The sequence below is a fragment of the Mya arenaria genome, chromosome 6 (genome assembly GCF_026914265.1).
Source record: "Mya arenaria isolate MELC-2E11 chromosome 6, ASM2691426v1".
NCBI lineage: Eukaryota > Metazoa > Mollusca > Bivalvia > Myida > Myidae > Mya > Mya arenaria.
Window position 1 is genome coordinate 76,245,131 of NC_069127.1, and position 25,621 is coordinate 76,270,751.

The window sequence follows — 25,621 nt, forward strand, 5'->3', positions numbered from 1 at the left end:
CCAAATTTAGCTGTTCATGAATATGAAGGTCAGTGAAAAGAGGTTAACACAAAACACTACTGATGCAAACTGCTCTCTTCTCTCATTATAACCATTGACATACATGTAATTGCAAATTGGTCTCATTTCGATAAATTGAAAAAGGCCAAATATTTTTCATTGCTATGCAAGTGTTTTTCCATTTATACATGTAATAATATAGATAAATGGTATGTGTACACATAAGTGTTATTTATAAAAGTTACCATGGTTCAAGGCAACCAAAATAGTTTGTATACCAGTACACATAAATGCTATTTATAAACGTTACCATGGTCCATTGCTACCAAGCTTCTTCCAAAGCTTTTTCTTAGTCATTTTATGACAAAACCTTTGTTATTTTAGTATTTGTCAAGAAAAGCGAGAAAATATATACTGACATGGAGATGAAATTTGAATGATTTCTAAAGTTAACATGTAAATATTTTTGTTTTATTTTTTTGACATATAAAAGTGTAATTCCTGACTTCATTCATAAAAACAATACAACAATCAACACAGCCCGACACTGCAGTACATTTGTTCACACGTAACGGACAAGCACTGATGTTTCTCTAGGTCATTGATACCTCTGCCAATTAACACAAAATATATTAGAATGATGACTGTTTAATCTGCTAGTACTTCATCTACCAAGTATCTAAATAAATCAGACAAATGAAGAATAAACCTTCAAACTACTTCTCACAGGCATCAACATCACTTGCCAATTCATCATCTTGTTTTGGGTGGGAGATGGGGTGACGGCAGTAGAAGGCTTGGTCTTGGAATGTTAGTTCACCCCTGTTGACTGGTATACTGGCACAAAGCTTTAAACATCTGGCAAGGTGGAAAGATACCTTGATTGACCTTTAAAGAACTATAACATTAAGCATGCTCATAAAAATATATCAAATTGTAAACAGATTGATTCCATTTTTTTTAAAGTTTCTGAACACTTGATTTGCACCAAGATCAATATTGAAAACATCAAATTTCTAATGTTTTTGTTTATTTTGAGATGAAGTTTGTACTAAACCTGAGCTTATGTGTCTCCTGGCTTTCATCTCCAAAGCCTATTTCTCTTCGGGAATGGGTAGGAGGTACTCCAGAAAGGCATGCTTGTTTTCTGACAAAGGCATTTACAGTAATGTCCTGAATTGTACTGTTGAGTCAACACAGAAGTACAGCAGTACGAATGTCTTCCTGTGGACAAGCTCAAACTTGTCCCATACCTTGATCTGTATGCACTATAGGCTCTCTAGAACTTCAGGCCAAATCAAACTGGCTGAATTTGAGCTTCATAGCTGTAGAAATTCAAATTGAATATCTCCCGACAACTTGCAAATTGAAATGAAAAAGGTTTTTCCAATATAAGACAAAGGTTTAGTCTTTTAAGCGAAAATACTATCTTTATCAATAGAATTAACAAATACACGTATAAACTCACTTGGTGTCATTAAGCGGTTTTTCTACACCATACGTTCATAATTTTAAAAACATAAAGAACTGTCAAATCTACCAAAAAAACGGAAATATTTAGACTTGATTAAAGAAATCTCTGAAGAGTGCATCTTTAATCACTAGATATATTTTCAGAATTATCTCCAGACATGTTCAAGTTTTAAATAACAAGAATAACATCCAAATTGGTCGCAAATATTTTGCACATCAAACTTCTTCAAAGAAACTAACATGTATTTATTTCCATGTTGTGGCTGCTTAGTGAATGACGCATTTTCATTGGTCAATTTTTGAAACATTTCTGGAAGGCTCTTCGCAGCCTCATTAACCTCACATTCCTTTACCCAGAGCTCAAGCCAATCTTACTATTATATATTTTTATTCAAACAAAACAATGACCATGTATATCACAGTAAGAAACAATTTTTTTGTTATATACATAAATTGAAAAAGTGCTAAAAAAAAGAACAAATGAAATTAGTATTTAACTGCACAAAGAAAAATCACAAAACACATGTTACTCTCTAAAAATCATTTACACAGGTTATTCCAAAGCCATTCATGATTAAAAGTTGCTCAGTCACAAGGTATGTTTAGTTTAATTTTCATAGGTTAACTGTTTGTTATAAATCTGACAAATAAAATATGTTTTTAATATTATAAAAAAGTAGTTCTAATTAGATAATCAGGTTTATAAGATACTATTATTTTCATAAATATATGTACAATATTATTTTGAAGAAAATGGTCTTAATCAAAATATTATCATACAAGAAGTTACTCCTTTGTGTCACTATTCTAACCAAAACTATGCCTTTTTCATATTGAACTGTTTATTTTCTACAGCTGTCTTGCAATTTCCCACTATTCATACAAATGGACAGTGTACTTTCAGCAATGATGATAGCACCTTAATCTGATCTCAGTTCTAAGGAATATTGCACATGAGATTCAAGTAGTCTCTCCCACTCCTTACTACATTGAGCATACTATTTAGTTAGATAAGCGCTTAGGTTTCACCAAAACCATTTCTTGCATTTGAGTAAGCCCTTTTTTACAAAACAAAATCTTTGTCAAGTGAACTTAGTTCAATAATCTGCAAAGTCTTCTTCATCATGCCTATCATGTTTAGTGGCAAAGAATGCCTTTACAAGTCCCATAACAGATTTGCGACATACTGGGCAGCTGTCGAGGGCTGGGGCACACTGTGGGCAGCTAACGATTCCTCCACTCCCAACTACATTGAGCACCCTATTTGGCCGCATTACAGTGCACAAGTTTGATAAGCGATCAAGTTTCATCGAAAACAAAACTTGCATCTGAGTAAGCCCTTTTTTACAAAACAAAATCTTTGTTAAGTGAACTTAGTTCAATAATCTGCAAAGTCTTCTTCTTCATCACGCCTATCATGTTTAGTGGCAAAGAATGCCTTTACAAGTCCCATAACAGATTTGCGACATACTGGGCAGCTGTCGAGGGCTGGGGCGCACTGTGGGCAGCTAACAATGTGCCCGCAGGGCAGAAATATCACATCTGCCCGATTGTCCAAACAGATCTTACACATGGAGGATTCTTTCAGTTTCTGGTTCTCCTCTTCAAGGGCTTCAATGTCATCCATAGCTGGAATCAAATGAATTACAATTAAGCTACATATCTCGAAGAAAAAAAAAACAGAGGTCATTTTTCATTCTTATTTAGGTAAACATATAAACATGGGTCATGATCTACTTTTTTTGGTAGAATTCCTTACTAAAAACCAATACCATATATATCTAATATGACTTAGCATGAGAAGGATTTTACTGCACAGTTTTGATTTGATTTAAAATAGTATGTTCTTCTATATTGGTCTAATCATAACCCTTAATTCATTGAAATCATTTTCACTGCATAATATATATGTGTGCAACATTTCTTTAGTTTATTTTAGCATTGAAAGCTTGCATTCTAACTTGAATTGAAGAATGAATTGTAGGTTGAACAGATTTTTCAATATTTTTTTAATAATAAAATTCCCCAAACTGAGTCTAGTGGTTAAAAAAGTAAAGACATGATTCAAAGGTTTGAATTAAAATATAACCAACTGGTAGGCTACTGGTACCTATAATATGATGAACACGACTTCATACCTTCTGTATCTTGAGTGGTAAGCTGCTGCATGCTCTCGGTCGTGTCAGTGACATTGTACTCATTCAGCACATCCGGATCATCTTCAATTTCCATCAAAATTGCGACAAGATCTGCGGCTTTAAACGGAGCATCAGAACCTAAAATAGGAAAGCTACCATATGATCCTAAGCTCACCAAATTATATAAAAACAGCAATAAACAAAGGTTTTAATGACAATTAAGTTCAATTTACAAGTTGCTTCAAAACCAAACAATTACCCGGTAACTGATTTTTCATATTAGTATTTTTCACAGTATTTTGAGCCAGTTATTGTTTTCGATTTTATATCTTATTTAACATGTTTCAAAGCTTAGTCGCTAAAATCGGTTTATTCATATGCCCAGACCCCCCCCCAAAAAAATTGCCATTTACAGCGTGTGATTTTCCAGAGTTGATGATTTTGAACTTCATGGTATGATACAAAACAATAACTATAGAATGTTTATTAACTGTTAATTTAGAATAATAGAAAGAGAAATATTGTAGATTTCAACAGCCATAGCTGATAAGCTGAAGTGTTGGACTAAAATCCCTTTAGATTATGAAAAAGAGGATTTCTGGATTTAGGGATTTTTGAGCCGATAACTTACAGAGTGGGTCCGCAGTATGCAGCGAGTTACTCACTTAGTATTCAGTATGTAACCTATTTTGCCTGAATTGAGAATTTGTCCTAAACCAATATATATTTGCAGGCATCACCTAGATGCCCTCTACCTTTAAATTCCTTTCATAATAGTTCTCACGTTGCGGGGTAAATTTGCCCCTGTGGGTATTTCATGCAATTTAATTGCAAAACCGTATATACTTGTTTGTTTTTTCTGTTAAGGCAGAGTTTTTCTCCACAATTACAATATTTAGGCAGGAAATTGCTATAAATACTAATTATGTGCTTTCCCATGATTTATTAGTAAAAAGAAAATGTCATTTCACTGATTGAAATAGTGAGCTAATTTGATATATTTTACTGTTTTAAAATTTTAGCCCACTCTCACTTCTATCGCCAAGAACAGGTTATTGGACACCATTTCTATGACATTATTAAAGAAATTACATAACGTTCATATATTTACAATTTAGATGATTCACCTGTGTTTCATAATTTTTGAAACAGTTACATGTATATTCATTTTTTTTCCACTTGCCATATAAACACGTCCAAAATAAACCTTAGGGTCAAATTTACCCCAGGGGCAAATGTTAGTCATATAAACAAGGCAATATTCCTTGGCCTGGGGTTGGCCATGCCCTTGAGGTTATTATAACTTACTGACACATATGATATGATCATATGAAGCTTGCAATTATAACATCTATATATACCTTAATGTGACTTAAACTAGATGTCTGCAACTCTTCTTTTTTTAAATCATGCCCCAGTTTTTTCTCTACTTCTTTTCATTGTTTTATATTAGATAAAATATTCTGGTCTGAAATCAGAAAGGAGGCAAAGAACTTGTTCAACAAGATTTCTAAATAACATGTCAAAATAACAATTTTTAATATTTTGGTGGATACTTGGTAAGTGTGAATTAAAGTTGTTTGTTTTTGTTTTAAAATAAAGAGATATTTATTGATCATTATTTTATGTTTATGTGTAAAACATGGGGATTTTATTGATTCGGTGACAATCCCAAAATGGGGACAGAGAATAAACTTCAAAATATCAGATGTTAGTTCCACTGTTGCGGTTGACCAATTCAGAGGACCCGGAATAAAATCGGGGGGGGGGGGGGGGGGGGGGGGGGGGGGGGGGATATGTTAAAATAACGAAAATTGTCTTCAAAATCATACAATCAGAAGTATGAAGCCATCATCGAAGTGCTATTTTATCACAGATGCTGTCTCATGTGCTAAATCATTGTTTGTTTACTATACCATGTATGTGTTTGTTTTATATCTGTGTTTGTGTAATCAATGAACATGAATTTAAAAAAAATAAAAAAAATAATAATGTTTGCTGTTTTCACAACTGAAATATATTACACAGATTCTATTTTTATAATTTGAAATAAAATGTGTTGTGTTTGGTACTATATTTTTGTATTTCAGATAAAACGAATGTTTGTTATTTCGCAGTATTTTCGTAGATCCGGATGACTTCGGCATAACAAGTTTGGACTTTTGTCAAAAGTTAAAAGCTCTCATTCCTGCACTTAGGAACATGCTCCAAATATAAAACTGAAACTATTCAAGGTAATTTTTTACCCGAGTGCAACATAGCGGCTCAAAATACCGTGAAAATGCTAATGATAATTTCAATGTTCTTCATGTTTCTGTCTCCATTTTTATTTGCGACTGCGACGAACATATACTTTGCAATTGCAAATCTTTCTCCATTTCCACAAAACATAAAACCACTTTACTGGGTAACAACCAGTACATAAGCATCAAGCCTCAATGGAGACAGGCTGTGAAATGCTAGGACCATAAAACCACCTTCCTGAGTAACAACCATGTAAGCATGTACACCAAACCAAACACCATCATTTACCTCAACTTTTAATGAAGTCTGTAATTTAAACACACCATTTCTTTTTTTAAAGATGTTAAGGGCAATTTTTGCTTCATTTTCAGAATAACCAAATTCTGCCAGGGCTTGGAAAGTAACAGCAAATGGATCTTCCTTCTTTAGCTCTGGCTTTTTCTGAAAAAGAAGAACACAATAAGTGATTACACATATGAACAGATTTTTTATGTGTAGAGAAAGAGCATGTACAAAATATACTCCATACAATAACATTTTCTCCTGTCCTTTTTAAACATATTATTTATAGGTAAGAAAAACTCTTTCAAATGATACTCAAATAACATGGGGTCAGGTATCAAAACTTATCATTAGGGCCAATGGCACGATAAATGAAAGTCTTATTTATTAACATTGGATACATTTAAAGTCTACAAAATCTTACTCTTTCAACAACACTATCAGTTTTCGGATTTTCACCGGCTTCCACCTTCCTGATGTATGTCTTCCCTTTGGCAATGAGAACATGCTGGCAGGTCGGGTACCACTTGGCGTGTTCTTCCATCGGGTCATCTCCCTCTTCCCAGTTTCGGAGCCCCCCTCCGCAATGATAACAACGAACGCTGTCTCCCACGCCTGAAATGCATGGTCAGTAGAGATCATGAATATCAAAATATTATGCTTATTGAAAAAAGATATCATTAAAACTTTTCTATTATAAGGACAATATTTTTTTTAAAATGCATTTGTTGGAATTGAAACCCTTGCAAGACATCTATTTTTGCCATATCTTTCATGGCTTCATTTATCAGCTATTACAAGACAATGTGTAAACACTAATTCAAATTTAGCACGATTGTTGAATTTCTTTAGTAATTTGGAGTCAACTTTTGACAATTAAGAAACATATTATTGACAAAGAATAAATGTTTACCCGTGTAAACGAGTCCTGCCTCGACTAATTTCTCTACACCAACAGGGGCATCTTGTGGCCAGGGGATGGACGCCTCAGTAAAAGACTCCTGTCTCTTTGATGGAAGCGCATATTGGGGAAATTTGGGTTTCATAGTACTTATCCCCAGTCCCATTGGAGTTGGCTTTTGGACATCTTGCTTCTGCTTTGTAGCAACAACACTGTCCTTGGATGCCATGTGAAAGAGGCGCCGTGTTTTCTGAGGAAAAATCGTATATGTCAATTTAGCAAAGAAAACTTTCTCTCTAAATTTTTCTACAGTATCTCGATTTATTTTGAAGATTTTTGAAATAAGGGAAACAACTCTTTCAATTTCCTAGATGAATAGGCTTGAGCTTTTTGTCTTGAGCTTAAATAAATGAACAGTTACCAGATATACAAAGCCCCTAACTTTCGCTAAGTTTCCCGGAACAACCTATTTTCGACCACAACCTATTTTCGACCGCCTCCTGAAAATGTGTAAAACACTTCTATTTTGCGTCACTTCCGGTAAAAATAACCTCCAATTGTTAACCATAACAGTAGAACTGTCAGAAAACTTCATTTGAAAAAGAATGGGAATGGAAGTGTTAAAAAAACTTCAGTTATACTTGAAACAACACCAATTTGTCATTTTTAATTAATGCCAAATTAGACCCTTCCTTTAAAATGATTTCACATGTAAAATACTTCTTTAAAATCGTGTTGTTTTGGTTTGCCAGATCTTACATATCTACCAAAGCCTAAAACCTATGCCCTATCGTTTTCTTAGTATAGTGCACAACATTAAAAGCGCATCAAAATATGGTATGTTGCTTATTCTAAAATTAATGAAATTTATCTACAGGTTACTATATTGAATTGCATTTGGGCGCTCAGTTACCATAAACTTATACATATTGCAGCCTAGGCAGGTCATATGAGGCTCATTCAGAGTTGGATCAGTGATAACAGGGTTCATGATGGGTGAATTTATCATTTTGTACCCATGTGAAAGCCATTAGAAGGGATTATGCATTCCTTTGCCTCTCTTGTGGTGATAGGTAACTAAAAAGTGTCTGTATGGCAAATATGTAAATATTTAATTACTATTTCTTAAAATAAAATACATTAAACAGTCTAAACATGTTATACAAATTGAAATAAAAAATATTGTGCACAAAATTTTGTTGCGAAGTATAGTTAAAGGTCATGGTCGAAAGCATGTTGTATCTAGGTCAAATACAACATGTGACAGCCGCCATTTTGGATCCAAAATGTAAACAACAGACCATTGAAACAGATTTTATTTTTTTTGTTTTTTGAAAGATGAATGATTGCTTTAAATGGTACACACAAACATTTATTTTTTATTATCACTTATTTATGAATAAACTGTAAATAATCCTTAGGCGGTCGAAAACCCGTTGTTCCGGGATATAATAATATAGACATAACACAGATCTAATGAAATCAATAATGCAATATATCATAACAATGCTTTAAAATGTATACGTTCGATTTCTTTTGTTCTTCTATCAAGTGTTAACGTGTTCTATTTTCATTTTTTCGAACAAAGCGTATCTATTTTCATGTTGTTAACAAACCATAAATAGCTCACTTGGTTTTCCCACTACCTCAACACACTTGCTATATTAATATATTGGAAAACCCTGATGTTACTATATTTAGTCCTCTGCTAAAAATAGAAATATTGATTGAGATATCGAGTTTTTACCATTCATAGTTCGAAATAATGCCACAACGTATGAAAAATACAATATATATCGCTTAGGCTTACAATATATTATATTTTATATGCGCAAAAGTATGAAAATGTGCGGGACCATGTCGGACAAGTCAAGCAATAATATCGAATGTCTAAAATTAATGCATTCATTATTTGCGCATTAAACACTTTTATACTGTATCTTTCATTTTGTATTTGTTTAACAAAAGTTAACATCCCCGTTCTATATAAATGAAATCGAACTTACCAGTAGAAAACTTAGTTGAGGCAGAACCCGTCCAATCAAGATACAAGGTACAAGGTAGAGCTGTAGTCTGCGTAAGTCACTAGGTTTCCTGAGCGGTGTTTATATATTTTTATTAGACTATCTGCGCATGCTCCGGCGCATGCGCGCGCATGACCACAAAATCTGCTTTAATAATCACCTTAGTGCAAGAACTCAATATCTGCTTCTATTTCTATATGCAGTTATTGAGTTATTGCACTAAGGTGACGTAATATGTACAATCGGAACTCCTCGGCTAGTATCAAGGTTTTTATAAGATATTTATCTTTAAGACAAATATGAATCCCGGCGTTTTATTTTTAGCAGAATATTTTAACACAAACCTATGAATATAGCCACCTCAATATATTTCATAATTTGGTCATCGGATTATACATATCCTTATAATATATTTATTTCACGCTCTAAAAAATAAATCTCTGTTGAACTCATCGGTTGAAAGGCACGCAGAGAGTATAACTTCTGGTCTTTTATCAGTGGAATATATAACATTTTACGTGGCTTAAAGAAAATTATTAACACTTAAGAACAGTCACCCTCCCACGAAAACCCCAAAAACTTGAGAAGTAGATCATGCCCAAGTAAGTATATTGCTTAAAGTGTTGTGAAATATTTTTTCAAAGCTTTTTACAGGAGAGCAAAATCGGGTATTAAGCGGAAAAACATCTTACCAGAAAAGGCGTCGAACTTGATAATTACCCGTCCGATGTGGGTATGTTCACAATTTTCAAAAATCTCAGCCATGGTAATAGGAAACAAATGCTTTAATACAATAAGTAAAACAATGTTACCGGTATCCGAGTATCGCGAACTTTCGACACCCATATTATTTTATAAAAAAAACTTTAACCGGGTCTAAGTACTGCACTTGACCAGATGCACTAGGTTTGGATATGATTCTATGGATAGCTGGTAAAGTATATTTACAACGTTGGTAACTTTTATTAACAAAGTTCTGAATAAATAGCCCAATGTAAAGTGTTTAATTTGTTTTAAAAAAGCTTTATTTCTGAAAACCTACGTATTTTTAAAACTAGAAGTTTTTTTTCACAATTGAAGCTCCGGATACATGTCACGTTTTCACTGACATCAAATCAACTGACAGAGCTAATGAGTATAATTTTAACCCAAGTTACAAATATAAAAAAGATAAAACATGTTTATATATTCGAAATACTATTACATATCATGTATTTAGATTTATAGATAGATCTTTATTGTATATAGATATATACATATATAGCTCGAATATGTTTGGCTCGAATTACTAGTTGGCTAGAACTTGATATTAAGGACCCATTTCTTTATATTGAAGGTAAAGATTCCTTCTTGGCTCGAAGTTTTTGAGACTCGAGGTATCATAGTTTTGCCGGTCCCTCATGGAGTTCGAGCCAACGGGGTTCGACTGTACTACCAGCGTCTAAGTATGTCGATGTACTTATATTGTTAGATATGTATAACTCGATCTACTCATATATTGATATATTATAGTTTATTAACTGAAGCCAAATATGTCAGACTTTCTCTAACGGATTTTATCCATGCATCATGCTATAGAACTCTGACGGCTAATTATCAGCCAAAGCTAGCCGGCATAATATCTCATTTTATTATGAAATCGCTTTCTCAAATTTGTAATAAATTCATAGAAAAATAGTGCATTTGTATCACAACTTACAATTCCTTTTTCGAGCAATGTTTAACAAGGTTACTGTGCCTTCTCCTTATCATATATAAGTGTTAATTTGTATGTTCCATGGACGATTGTATATATTAGTTAATACTAATCAACTATTATGTATTTGAAGCGCTTCGGGGACAATCGCGGTACCAATACCAGACAATTAACGACAATATATGCCAAAAGTCGGCCAATAATAACCAAACTCGAAGTGCCAGGTCAAACTTATAGATGTGAATGTATCAATTCTTTGTAACGATTAATGGCTGTTAATGATATACATATATGTTTAATACAAGTGGCTATACGTCTGACATGGTTCAATCGGGGGTATTTGTCACGCATTGTGACAGTTTTGTTCCGGAAGGAAATAAAACAGATCGAATAATAAAAAGTTTAATGTATCAAAATGTAACACAATATGAATATATCTTCAGGTATAACACTATATATATATGAACAAATAAAGACTATTCTGATGATGAAAAAATAATAATCTCTGGAGATGGATTCGATAGTTGAGACAAAACGTAGGCTATGCATTTGTTTTGTTTAACATATTAAGTATTACTTTATTACACATCTATGTTACCCTAATAACAGTACTTATGTTCAGCATTTCAAGGTTTTGAAGCATTAAGTGAAACTGGCTTTAGCTCCGCCTCAATCCACTGTGTTAATTTCAATTCAATCCAGCGTCTATTATGGGTCTGTCTTAAGAATTCACACATCATCATCATCATCACCACCACCACCACCATCATGTATTTGTAAGCCCTAACGTTTCGTAACAAAAGGTACCATACTATTATGGTCGTAAGAAAATGAAATTAAGACTGATAGACGGGCCGCCACAGACATCCGAGCTGTGTACATGCGACGAAGATAACGTGGGTACATGCGAGAAAAAAACATCTTGAAATTCGTGTGTTTACTACGGTTTATTATAAATTACTGCTTCATATGGTGATTTACTTTTTATCGTTTTTGCTATTTGAATGATAGTATATGTGTGTGAATTGTATATATGTGTTAACCATAATTAACATGTTTAATTATGCATTAATGCTTTATATGACTTGTTGTTAATCGTATTTGATAATATTTGAATAATAGTATGTATACATGTGAAAATTTTGTAGAGTTGTCTTTATGTTTTGCTTTAGAAGGCCATATTGAAAATATGATGTTTTATAGTTGACACTGTAATTACAGTGAAACTGCGTTCCCTCGAACAAGCGGTGGCTCCGAACTTTTTTCCTTCTATTTTCATATAAAATATACCCACGCTGCCTCGAAACCTAATTATGTCGAGCAGTCGAGCAATATCCTCGGTCCCAAGTACACAAATCGTGCACAAAACCTTATGGCTCCCTCGAGGACATAATTTCACACTTTTTTCCCGAACGCGTGTTCCAAAATAAACAAACATTTGTTAGGTGTTAAATTTTTCGCAAGTTGTAAAAATTGCAATGACAGTTGAAAGGCAATTTGATAAGGTGTGAAAAAACCGTTTTTCATTGTTAACGCATGACCGATATTAGTTGATATGGGCATTTGAGATGATAATTATGAGAAGTTACTGATAAGAAGTTAATTGTGAGAAATTTAAATGAGTAATAAAAATATGAATAAAACACTACCATATCAATTCAACATCGGATTGAACAGTTTCGCGAAACCGACATCTTGTCACAAGATGCGCCAATCAACAATCCTTGATTTTGCGAAACTTAAATCTGACTAATGCCACAATATGTACTGTGATACAAATGTTGCTTGTTACGAAAATGTGCTTTTTTGTTAAAATAAACATTTCTATTTATTGTTTTTTTCTTTCGCGTTTTACATTTAGTTTAAGACAAACTTTGAACATATTAGCGATTTCTACAACGCAACACATAATCGGTGTCTTGGTAAACAGTCTGTTTGACGACTTCAAACTTAAAATACACTGAAAGATATTTCATATCAAACTGTATGTCATAATGTGTTACCTTCTTAAAATAAAGATGTTATATATATTATGACATTTTTCCTTGAACAGTTGAGCGTCTGAAGGCCCGGCGTACAGAAAAGAAGAATTCCAATCCTTTTTCCAGCCTATTGAAGAAAGAAAAACATATTAAGTATACACCACAGTATCATCACAAACACAACGATTAGCTTATGAAACATGGGATTCTGCAGCCACCAAAACTAAATATTTGATGGGATAAATTCTTCACTAGATCTTACTAGAAGCAACAAAGAATCCTCACTGGTCGTGTTTTATGACACAAATACCACAGATTCACAAAAAAGGATAACGCAGGTAAATGACAGCACATACGCAATGCATCATTTTCTCAATACAAATAAAAATACGTAAAATTAAATTTTACCGATAGACCACAGATATACCGGATATGCTAGTCCATCCTCGGTGCAGATCCTGCAGACCTCTTCCACTCCAACTGCCGTACTGGCGGCCAGGCATTTGGTCCTTTGGACCTCACGGATGTGTTGCCTGATGTCATCTTGCGGAGACAGTCCATGACAAGTAAAGTTGCAAACTCCGCAGCCAATGGCCAAATGTCCTCCCAGATATGAAAGGCTGGTGTTTAAAGGAATGTCTTTCATTATGCTGACTATTAAGGAAGTACGTATTAAAGTGTTTCGTTTACAAATACGTGAAGATACACGCCTTTCTTGGGCTATTGTTACGGAATGATATTGAATTCAACCATGTATTGTAAGGATCAAATACTTAATCATTTAAATCTTCTTACTCTGCTCAAGTCCGTATTGTTATATTTGAAGCTGACCCAATTCTCCGTTGTCAGACATTGAAAGATATCTATGTCGGTGACCTGACAACTAAAGCATACCATAATGCAATCAATGAAGGTGTCAGGTTCAATAATAAATGTAGCCAATTCTAAAATAAGTTTAAATATATCAAGAAAGAAGTATATCTTTTGAAGACAAAAAAATCATATTAAACAATATCAAGCTTTTTTCCGGTATATTTCATATCAACAACAACAACAACAACAACAACTACAACAACACAAAAACCTTAACTGCAGCAATAACAGTATAAAATATAAACAATTAAGTTCAACATTCAAAATCTTAATTTTTATAAGCAGTAATTTAAAGTAAATTTATTAATATTGAAACAGACTTCCAGAAAGAAGGTAGACACGAACGGGAGCATGTAAATGTTAACAAAGGTACCACACTATATTAGGTACCACCTGTTTCTCACGCGACATGATTAATATGACTAAGCTAATACAACTGAAACCCGTGGCTGGACACTTCGGTGATGTCATAAGGTACTCTTGCTGTAGTTGTTTCTATCTATAAAACATACATGGCCGAAAGGCAAAAATAAACATTTATAAGATCTATTGAATATCTGTCCTTAAATACATATGATATATATCATATGATGAGAGGCCATGAATAATGGTACACTAGTTTTAGTATTAGTCATTTCTAAAGAGTGACTATCCTTATTTAATTTATAGTCGGAAAGTAATGATGGCAACCAACATTCCGTAGAGGACCGTAAATCCGAACGTATTTAACCCTCACGAATAAATGTGAGGAGTAAGACTACGGTAATCCTCATTTTGTTGGTTCAATTCCTACCTGCGCACGAGAGTTTTTTTTTTCTAGTTTTTAGCAAAACCAGATGCAACTTGGAGGCTATTCCGGACACAAGTGTTCTATCTAAACTGGCGAACGTTTATTACGCGGCCATTGTGAATATTTCTGAAACTTTCATTAGGCCTTTATGCACTACTTACCCGCTTTTTATACTGAATTCAAAAGAGAATTCTAAATATTAAAATTTAAAGCCCCTTAAGTACTTTTGCAATAGTTTAGATCTTAGCTGGTTGGACAAGAACGTCGCAGCACCAGCTCGACAATTAGTAAATCCGAGTTGTCGGCCCGTGACACGTCATTGTCTCTGGCAACATGTGTATCATGTTGTTGTTTTTTGAAAATCTTGAACGGTTATTTAGTTAAGGCCAAGCTAAAAGATTTTTCTTCGAAATATCAAGACAAACTTAAGAACGTACAAAAAACGACGAGCATTTAATGAATCATTACGTGAACAATACAATTACATGTTATCGTCAATTTGTGGGATTCAAAAAACCGATTTTTTTAAGCAACAGTGTGACGCTACTTATTGCGCTGAGCCAACTTTCTCAACACGTCTATACTGACGCAACCTATAATAGTACGGAATAAGAAAACTACAGAGCCTTTATTGACAGAAACATGCGTAATATAAATGCCCGAGGAAGACCAAGGAGATGTATTAAACAACTCTAATCAGAAGACTGGAAGAATGTATCCCTGTCATATGGGATCCACACACCAAGGAAGCTGGAGAATGTCCAACGGTGATAAGCCCGCATGATCCCCGCAGACTAAGAATAACTAGAAGCGTGACCGCAATGATTATAGCCATCTTCAGAGTATTCCACTGCAAGATATAAGACCACAGACCACAGATCGGGGTCATTATGATGTACAAGGTTGAACACCAACTGGATGATATCCCCAGTAGCATGCTTACTGCATCATAGCTTCAACTATAGTCACCAGGTGCGTACCTGAAGCATTTTGAAATGTACGCCCGTACACTTGAGAGCGGTAAAGAAAGGTAAAGGTATTTCTATATTCTGGTCCCAATATGATATATGGGGTTGGAGCGGGACCGATATCCACTAACGTGGGACTTTTTTACTTGCCATTTCGCGGGAACCTTAATTCATTTGTACGCCTGGGCGTACTGGAGTATGCCTCGGTACGCCCCTGGTCACTAAACGATCTTTTCGGTACCATACGCTCGAACGTTGACATTCCAGAAAGCGTCCTTTCAGATACCTTTCAGATACATTTCAGATAACTTTCCACTGTAGAATAGGCTTCCCCAAGCAGTTTTGAACTATCCTACCATTAGCAACTAAAAGAGGGAGACTTGCGATAGAATGTTGACGTCCTTGCACCTACACTACCCATACCCGAGTACACGCGCGGGTGTGTGATGTATCGGAACTGGGACCAATAACAAATCCTACTCCAAGATCAGGAGAAGAAAACAAAAAACAACCTGATCTCGTTTCTATATAATGTTAACTTTTTCCCAAAGCAATATCGTTTCCGGAGATACAACGACAACCGAAGATTAAAGAATGTGCCGTTGTTAAGTGCTAACGGACAATACTAGCAATATAAAATTGTTGATAAGATGTCTGAAAATCATAAGAGTATATGTTACAGGCTAACCGATACCTTAGGCATATCGTGTTAAGGAAAACCGCAATAGACCTCTCAAAACCACTTACAATCTTTCGGTAATTTTACAATTGCAAATTTAACCTTTTGAAACGATTAGGAAGTTAACAAGTATTGGAAGGTTTAACATTAAAATTCCCCTCGAGCAGAATTTACCAAAGTTAACATCCAGTCAATGCGGGCCTCCCCGGCTTTATGCGATCACGCAATAAGGAAGAGTTGGCCTGCTTATATACCACCACGTAATTTGTCTTTAAATACTTTAACATGTGCATTCGGGATCCACGTTTCTATAACAAGTGGTTCTCTCAGTTTTGCCACATAAGTTAATAAGAACATGTAAGAGGGGAGATCTAGAATAAAGTAGACGTTCGTCATCCTGTACATATACTAAGTTCTAGTAAGCACTTAGTTATGTTGCATACCAAAGCGTACTTTTTAAGCTATATGACTCATATATACCGTCATCAATACAAAGGTACTATATAATTCACACAAAATCAACACCTTCTCCTCTTATGCACCATTACTTAAGCTATTTTAATTCGCTACAAACATGCACCCCGTGCTCACTCCCTTATAAATGCTGGAATACAAAAGAACATTTATAGAAATCACACCACCCCTCCTAAATGTGTATATTATTAGGGTCCCATAAAGTTAATGTATATATAAATAAAAAAGTGTTCTTTGGGGGGCCTTAAAGGTATGGGAAATCTATAAGAAAATTTATATTTATGTTTTTTTTGTCTGATCATTGAAGAAAAATGAACGTTTCCGTTTGTGCATCTGTCGAGTGTAATACTATATATTGTTCCCCTATATACGGAGCGATGGAGATGCGTTATACGAACAGCTTTATCAAAATGATCATGTATATATCCTTCAATGTGATGTTGGCCACATTAATGTTTGCAGCTTGACGTAAAGTACAGTCTACATGTGCTGTATAAAAATAGTGTTACGAAAGAGCATACTCACCCCACAGGATTTTCAGAACGCCATGCCTATTTTAATGATGGGAAATTTCGAAATTCTAGGCTGGGAATCCAGCGAAACACTTTTATAGCTGATCAGGAAAGATTTGCTTGGGATTCTCTGTTTACGCGCTACGTACTTGACTTGGGGATACCACGGTTTCTTTTCAACGCGCTGTATGTTAAAATTCGATAATATTTTACAATGTATATACTTTCATATGAGATTTTTATTGTTAATTCCTAAATACCCATGACATGGCCGCAACATATCCTTTATTAAAGTCAGAACACACCAATACGTACACTATTGACAAAGTTCAACATGTTAGGCCAATTTGATCTTTATATTTAGATGGACATTTCTACGATTTGCTGTTTAATATGGAAGTTTACTGCCTTTTACTTTGACCCCTTTTACATGTTTTAACACTTGATACAATCGAGCGCCGAGCGTAATTTGTTCAAGCCTAGTAGTGTATAATTCATTCAGCAGTACTGTACAATCAAAGCTCTGAAAATTCTAAGACTTGAGGAATGGTAATCCACCAGTCAAATGTAACCACGGCCCCCAGGTCCGGGGAATAGCGGGGACTTTGACTTTCGGTCCAGCCTAGCCCGGGTATAATCCCCGCCCTGCGGGGACGAACTGCTGATAAAATCCCCGCCAAATGCCCCCGCACCCCAGGCACCCTAGGTAAGGCCCATTCCCCGCTATTTTTGGCGCGAAGACAAAACCACCGCATTCACCCGGCACTTTGGGGCCACCTGGTAGGTAAAAACACGGCCCATTTCCCCGGCCATCCCCGGTATACCCCCAGACCTGGGTGGAGGGTTTCGTGTGTGGTTACAATTGACTAGTGCATTACCATCATTTGAAATAACTTAAATATTGAACCTCACTGAACTGAACTGTTGATGTTTGTTTTGAGGTAGAAGTCTGGTTTTGGTGGAACATTTGTATGATAGTGTAATTTATAGTAACGAAAGATGGTGAAGGGATGATTTGTGAATTATGCAAACTATTATTGATAGAACTAACAATCTGTGCTAGGCAGATGGAGGAGTGCATAACGATGGATTGAATGGTTGCATGTTTGTACGAGAGGATAATGTAAAGATCACTTTAAGTCGATGGTTGAAAAATATTCAAGAAAAATGGGTGCTAAGGAAAAAAGAACGAGTATAGTAAATTCGGTATACGCAGCATAATGGAACAGTTCTTTTTAAAAAAATAAAAATGATAAGTTGGTGCAATTACTTACAGATTTCAACTCTTATCAGCATTAACGTCATATATATCATTATAAAGACAAATGAAAATAGTTACAGACGGACAATACATATATAGGCATAATAAAATACAATGAAAACTACATGGAAAAGCTTAGTAGTCAAGCCATGAAAATAAATCCTTGTTATGGACACACGACAAGTGCCCAAACGACACACATAAAAACACACCAACTAATATGTAGCATTCTCGTACACCCGACCAAACGACACACGTAAATCACCCCAACTAATATGTAGCATTCTCGTACACCCGACCAAACGACACACGTAAATCACCCCAACTAATGTGTAGCATTCTCGTACACCCGACCAAACGACACACGTAAATCACCCCAACTAATGTGTAGCATTCTCGTACACCCGACCAAACGACACACGTAAATCACCCAAACTAATGTGTAGCATTCTCGTACACCCGACCAAACGACACACGTAAATCACCCAAACTAATGTGTAGCATTCTCGTACACCCGACCAAACGACACACGAAAAAACACCCCAACTAATGTGTAGCATTCTCGTACACCCGACCAAACGACACACGTAAAAACACCCCAACTAATGTGTAGCATTCTCGTACACCCGACCAAACGACACACGTAAATCACCCCAACTAATGTGTAGCATTCTCGTACACCCGACCAAACGACACACGTAAATCACCCCAACTAATATGTAGCATTCTCGTACACCCGACCAAACGACACACGTAAATCACCCCAACTAATGTGTAGCATTCTCGTACACCCGACCAAACGACACACGTAAAACACCCCAACTAATGTGTAGCATTCTCGTACACCCGACCAAACGACACACGTAAAAACACCCCAACTAATGTGTAGCATTCTCGTACACCCGACCAAACGACACACGTAAAACACCCCAACTAATGTGTAGCATTCTCGTACACCCGACCAAACGACACACGTAAATCACCCCAACTTATATGTAGCATTCTCGTACACCCGACCAAACGACACACGTAAATCACCCCAACTAATGTGTAGCATTCTCGTACACCCGACCAAACGACACACGTAAATCACCCCAACTAATGTGTAGCATTCTCGTACACCCGACCAAACGACACACGTAAATCACCCAACTAATGTGTAGCATTCTCGTACACCCGACCAAACGACACACGTAAATCACCCCAACTAATATGTAGCATTCTCGTACACCCGACCAAACGACACACATAAAAACACCCCAACTAATATGTAGCATTCTCGTACACCCGACCAAACGACACACGTAAAACACCCCAACTAATATGTAGCATGCTCGTACACCCGACCAAACGACACACGTAAAAACACCCCAACTAATGTGTAGCATTCTCGTACACCCGACCAAACGACACACGTAAAACACCCCAACTAATATGTAGCATTCTCGTACACCCGACCAAACGACACACGTAAATCACCCCAACTTATATGTAGCATTCTCGTACACCCGACCAAACGACACACGTAAATCACCCCAACTAATGTGTAGCATTCTCGTACACCCGACCAAACGACACACGTAAATCACCCCAACTAATGTGTAGCATTCTCGTACACCCGACCAAACGACACACGTAAATCACCCAACTAATGTGTAGCATTCTCGTACACCCGACCAAACGACACACATAAATCACCCCAACTAATATGTAGCATTCTCGTACACCCGACCAAACGACACACATAAAAACACCCCAACTAATATGTAGCATTCTCGTACACCCGACCAAACGACACACGTAAAACACCCCAACTAATATGTAGCATTCTCGTACACCCGACCAAACGACACACATAAAAACACCCCAACTAATATGTAGCATTCTCGTACACCCGACCAAACGACACACGTAAATCACCCCAACTAATATGTAGCATTCTCGTACACCCGACCAAACGACACACGTAAAACACCCCAACTAATGTGTAGCATTCTCGTACACCCGACCAAACGACACACGTAAAACACCCCAACTAATATGTAGCATTCTCGTACACCCGACCAAACGACACACATAAAAACACCCCAACTAATATGTAGCATTCTCGTACACCCGACCAAACGACACACGTAAATCACCCCAACTAATGTGTAGCATTCTCGTACACCCGACCAAACGACACACGTAAATCACCCCAACTAATATGTAGCATTCTCGTACACCCGACCAAACGACACACGTAAAAACACCCCAACTAATATATTCAGCATTCTCGTACACCCGACCAAACGACACACGTAAATCACCCCAACTAATATGTAGCATTCTCGTACACCCGACCAAACGACACACGTAAATCACCCCAACTAATATGTAGCATTCTCGTACACCCGACCAAACGACACACGTAAAAACACCCCAACTAATGTGTAGCATTCTCGTACACCCGACCAAATGACACACGTAAATCACCCCAACTAATATGTAGCATTCTCGTACACCCGACCAAACGACACACATAAAAACACCCAACTTATATGTAGCATTCTCGTACACCCGACCAAACGACACACGTAAATCACCCCAACTAATATGTAGCATTCTCGTACACCCGACCAAACGACACACGTAAAAACACCTCAACTAATGTGTAGCATTCGCGTACACCCGACCAAACGACACACGAAAATCACCCCAACTAATATGTAGCATTCTCGTTCACCCGACCAAACGACACACGTAAATCACCCCAACTAATGTGTAGCATTCTCGTACACCCGACCAAACGACACACGTAAATCACCCCAACTTATATGTAGCATTCTCGTACACCCGACCAAACGACACACGTAAATCACCCCAACTAATGTGTAGCATTCTCGTACACCCGACCAAACGACACACGTAAATCACCCCAACTAATGTGTAGCATTCTCGTACACCCGACCAAACGACACACGTAAAACACACCAACTAATATGTAGCATTCTCGTACACCCGACCAAACGACACACGTAAAACACACCAACTAATGTGTAGCATTCTCGTACACCCGACCAAACGACACACGTAAAACACCCCAACTAATATGTAGCATTCTCGTACACCCGACCAAACGACACACGTAAAACATCCCAACTAATGTGTAGCATTCTCGTACACCCGACCAAACGACACACGTAAATCACCCCAACTAATATGTAGCATTCTCGTACACCCGACCAAACGACACACGTAAATCACCCCAACTAATGTGTAGCATTCTCGTACACCCGACCAAACGACACACGTAAATCACCCCAACTAATGTGTAGCATTCTCGTACACCCGACCAAACGACACACGTAAATCACCCCAACTAATGTGTAGCATTCTCGTACACCCGACCAAACGACACACGTAAATCACCCCAACTAATGTGTAGCATTCTCGTACACCCGACCAAACGACACACGTAAATCACCCCAACTAATATGTAGCATTCTCGTACACCCGACCAAACGACACACGTAAAACATCCCAACTAATGTGTAGCATTCTCGTACACCCGACCAAACGACACACGTAAATCACCCCAACTAATATGTAGCATTCTCGTACACCCGACCAAACGACACACGTAAAACACCCCAACTAATGTGTAGCATTCTCGTACACCCGACCAAACGACACACGTAAATCACCCCAACTAATGTGTAGCATTCTCGTACACCCGACCAAACGACACACGAAAAAACACCCCAACTAATGTGTAGCATTCTCGTACACCCGACCAAACGACACACGTAAATCACCCCAACTAATATGTAGCATTCTCGTACACCCGACCAAACGACACACATAAAAACACCCCAACTTATATGTAGCATTCTCGTACACCCGACCAAACGACACACGTAAATCACCCCAACTAATATGTAGCATTCTCGTACACCCGAGCTATTGGTACCACACTAAGATTTATAATTATCAAACCTCTGATGAATGAGAATGATATGTAGTTGAATCAATTCGCTTTCTATGCAAGATATACGTAAAGTACAAAAAACAAAACAAAAACACATTTAGCCGATTTTTACAGGTTGGTCGTTGGTGGGGAAGCACTTGTTATTTATTTCAGGCATTTTTTCAAAGCAGTGTTATGAACTAAAATGTCAAATATACATATAGCATATGTTTTCATTTATCACCGGCGATGATATCATCATCATCATCATCATCATCATCATCGTCATTCGATTTATGATCAGTAGTATTTTTCGCTGAAATGTGAACAGTCACCATCAGATTGATTTTCTTGAAAACGTTGGTTTTTAATCTTAGTACATAAAAAAAAAACTGGAAAAAAGAAAGCATTTACTGATTTTATATTTTGAATACATCCTAATCGATTTTCATCCCCAAAAGGCGATGAGAAAACTAGTACTGAATTCGAGTCGAACATTGGCTGAACATTTTTCTAGACCAAAAATACACCAAGGTGAACTGAAAAATCTCTTTATGTGGGACCTATCATTGAAAACATAATCAAACCAATGAAATGATGACGACACAGATGACTTCATATAATTATATATAGGCATTATATAATACTGTCAAGATATTACCTTGATCTATAGTTAAAAAACAATTGAATGATATGTCATACATCACTGAAAAAGTGTATGGACATGAATGGGACTATTGTATTTATACAATGGTTAACTTTATGAATGACTATCTTACTTAAGATATGTGTCAGGATATAGCAACGTAATTCTTGTTTTCGTCCTGTATACATTCAGTTTTGGTATCTCATAGTTGCATAGGTGCAAGATGAGACAACATGACAAATATAGCAACTACTTGGGGTATTTTAATGGGTGGATCATAGGAGTAACCACCAAGCAGACTTTCTTTTGCGTTGTTCAGGTTTTGTTTTACATGGCTCTAGAGTTCAGACCATATGTTTTAGTTCCAATGTATTGTCGAATACACTATTTCGTGTTGATACTGCGACAGCCAATTCGCATATATATGAACAAATATGTTGAACTAAAGCAACGATAATATAATTGAAACTTCAGAGACACTCCCAGTAGCAAAACACTTAACGAATACTCCCGTTTAAGGGCACAGTTCTTACACCCAACAGACACGAAATGACATATAACAACACATACAGACCACGGGGTGGGGGTGGGGTGTGTGTGTGTGGGGGGGGGGGGGGTAAACTATATTATGGACAACCTGCCACACTAGTCACAACATCGCTCAATAACGGAAAACTATCAACTGCTAGGAAATAATAATGAAGTAAAACAAACCATACAAACTCACTTCAAGTACTTAACGACCGATAATAATATCATTATAACGCACAATTAGCAAGGTTGGACAAAACATTGATCAACTTGGACAACACAACTATCAAAATATTGTAAACAAAAACACGTGCACCGATTTACTTATCCTATTAAAATTGTTATAACAACAATTAAAATGCTACTTTTTGACGATAATGATCAATACATGCCTGATTGTTTAAAGTTACCACATGTTATATAATTGCTGCAAACCTGCAACCGACGCGTTAAACATCCAGTCAGAGTGGGTTCCCCGCGATACTATCACGCATATATACAATGTACATCTTTTATACCTCTTTTTAGATTTTCTTTAAATAGTTGTACTTGGGATCCTTTTGGAAAATGATTTGTTTCTATTAATAGACTGACACAGAAGCTTATGAATATTCAACATGTTTGCAAAAGAAAGAAACCCTGGATACAATATCGCAATGAAGGTTCAACATATAAAACACACCGCTACAAAAGTAAGGTTTTACTTTCACTGATTCTACTTAAGGTCTTTCTTCATCATAACTTATACAGACTCCGCATAAAGCATTTGAAATAAAATAACAATTATAGAAACCCGCCAACCGGCCTTCTCAATATGTGTCCAAATAGGGTCCCATATTCAATATATTATTATTATAAGTGCTTTTCGGTGGTCCCAAGGTAAAGGCATATAAAAAAAATTCAGTACCATTTAATATCAATAATCAACATTCCAAATCTTTTTCATTAGATCGAATTAAACGGCAACAAGCAACTATACTATTTAATACATTAACTTTTTCATTCGTTCGATAGCATGTAACAAATATAAAGTGTATAGTAATACAGGGATGGTGAAGTGGGTTATAAGATAGAAATATAGACGCCATAGGGCGTTTTCAAAATGTATGTTTATCATGTAGGCTTGTATCTGAAGATCATAACTTCCTTTAATAGAATTATCATTCGATGTGTCTATAATTAGAATACTTCAAATGCACCTAATGCCTTTATTCACTCGCTACCCACTTATTCCTGTTGAATTCTGTATACTGGGTCCAGGATATATGTAAACTGCTAAACCATTTTCTAAAAGGGCCCTAACAATGAGACATAGACTGAATGCTTGTTGTCTTCACAGAACAATAAAGTAGAAAACAACTAAATATTTAAGTAAGCTTCCTTTTTATCAAAATTATATCATGGTTCTCGAATCGAATGGTATTTCATCCCCTCAGTCACCGAAATAGTTTTTGAGCCAAATGAAATGTTGTAAAGTTTGTATTAAAGTATAACAGCAAATGACGGTTCAAACGCCAAGTGAATTCCTGAAATGTTTCCACTGACCTGCTATGGCCCTAACAATAGACAACTAGAGCTTTCAGTTATGAAACCGTTAGTAAGACATTACATGACTGTAACTAACGCAAAACATTTAACATATGACTGTAAATTACGTATATCGTACTTGACTTGTGTAGTTCTTGGTATACACTATCGAGTGATGAAGCCCTCCAAGGCTTCCATAGTGTTCGCATTTCTGGTAAATTCCTGTATTTCGTTTAAAGGAAACATATTTGACTTGTAGCAGTATCGCCAGTCCATCGTTAAAAAAATAAGTGAAGGTTTATGCATGTATTTAGACACGTTACTATATGGTTCGAACTATTTTGAACGCTAGAAAATGGGTTATGATTCATCTTTTTTCATTTCAAAAGTATTCTCTTTAAAGAAATTGTGATTATTTTTAATAAAAATGTAATTTGTACTACTTGTTGATGTTTTAACTATTTAAACTATTAGTTTCAAAACTTGAAAGTTAGATCGGAGGCAAGCTATAAAACATATTTTAAATTTATTTCATAGAAATGAATACTTTCCTCTTCGCAATACATACTAGGCCTTAAACATTTACCTACACTGAATGTTTATAGAAAAAATACTGTGCATACATACTGTTTTAACTAATACGTGCTGTTTATAAGCACCCGTCAGTTTGC

The 25,621-nt window shown here is 36.2% G+C and overlaps 1 protein-coding gene across 1 annotated transcript; it reads right to left on the reverse strand.

Annotated features, from left to right (window-relative positions):
• Positions 1-1,844: 1,844 nt before the first annotated feature.
• LOC128238314 (baculoviral IAP repeat-containing protein 7-A-like) lies at positions 1,845-9,200 on the reverse strand. Its single transcript, XM_052954108.1, has 6 exons — positions 9,045-9,200; positions 7,051-7,288; positions 6,562-6,752; positions 6,179-6,296; positions 3,612-3,749; positions 1,845-3,102 (listed from the first exon to the last, which is right to left on the reverse strand). Exons 2-6 carry the CDS (start codon positions 7,265-7,267, stop codon positions 2,852-2,854), a joined length of 915 nt encoding a protein of 304 aa, XP_052810068.1. The 5' UTR covers positions 7,268-7,288; positions 9,045-9,200; the 3' UTR covers positions 1,845-2,851.
• Between the last annotated feature and the right edge of the window lie 16,421 nt (positions 9,201-25,621).

What these genes read in the sequence shown, in the direction of transcription:
- LOC128238314 (XM_052954108.1), bottom strand. Translation starts at nt 7,267, where the DNA reads ATGGCATCCAAGGACAGTGTTGTTGCTACAAAGCAGAAGCAAGATGTC. An exon ending in CATCTTTAAAAAAAGAAATG is followed by an intron (nt 3,750 to 6,178) that starts GTGTGTTTAAAT and finishes TTCCTATTTTAG; the next exon opens with GTTCTGATGCTCCGTTTAAA. An exon ending in TACCACTCAAGATACAGAAG is followed by an intron (nt 3,103 to 3,611) that starts GTATGAAGTCGT and finishes ATTTGATTCCAG; the next exon opens with CTATGGATGACATTGAAGCC.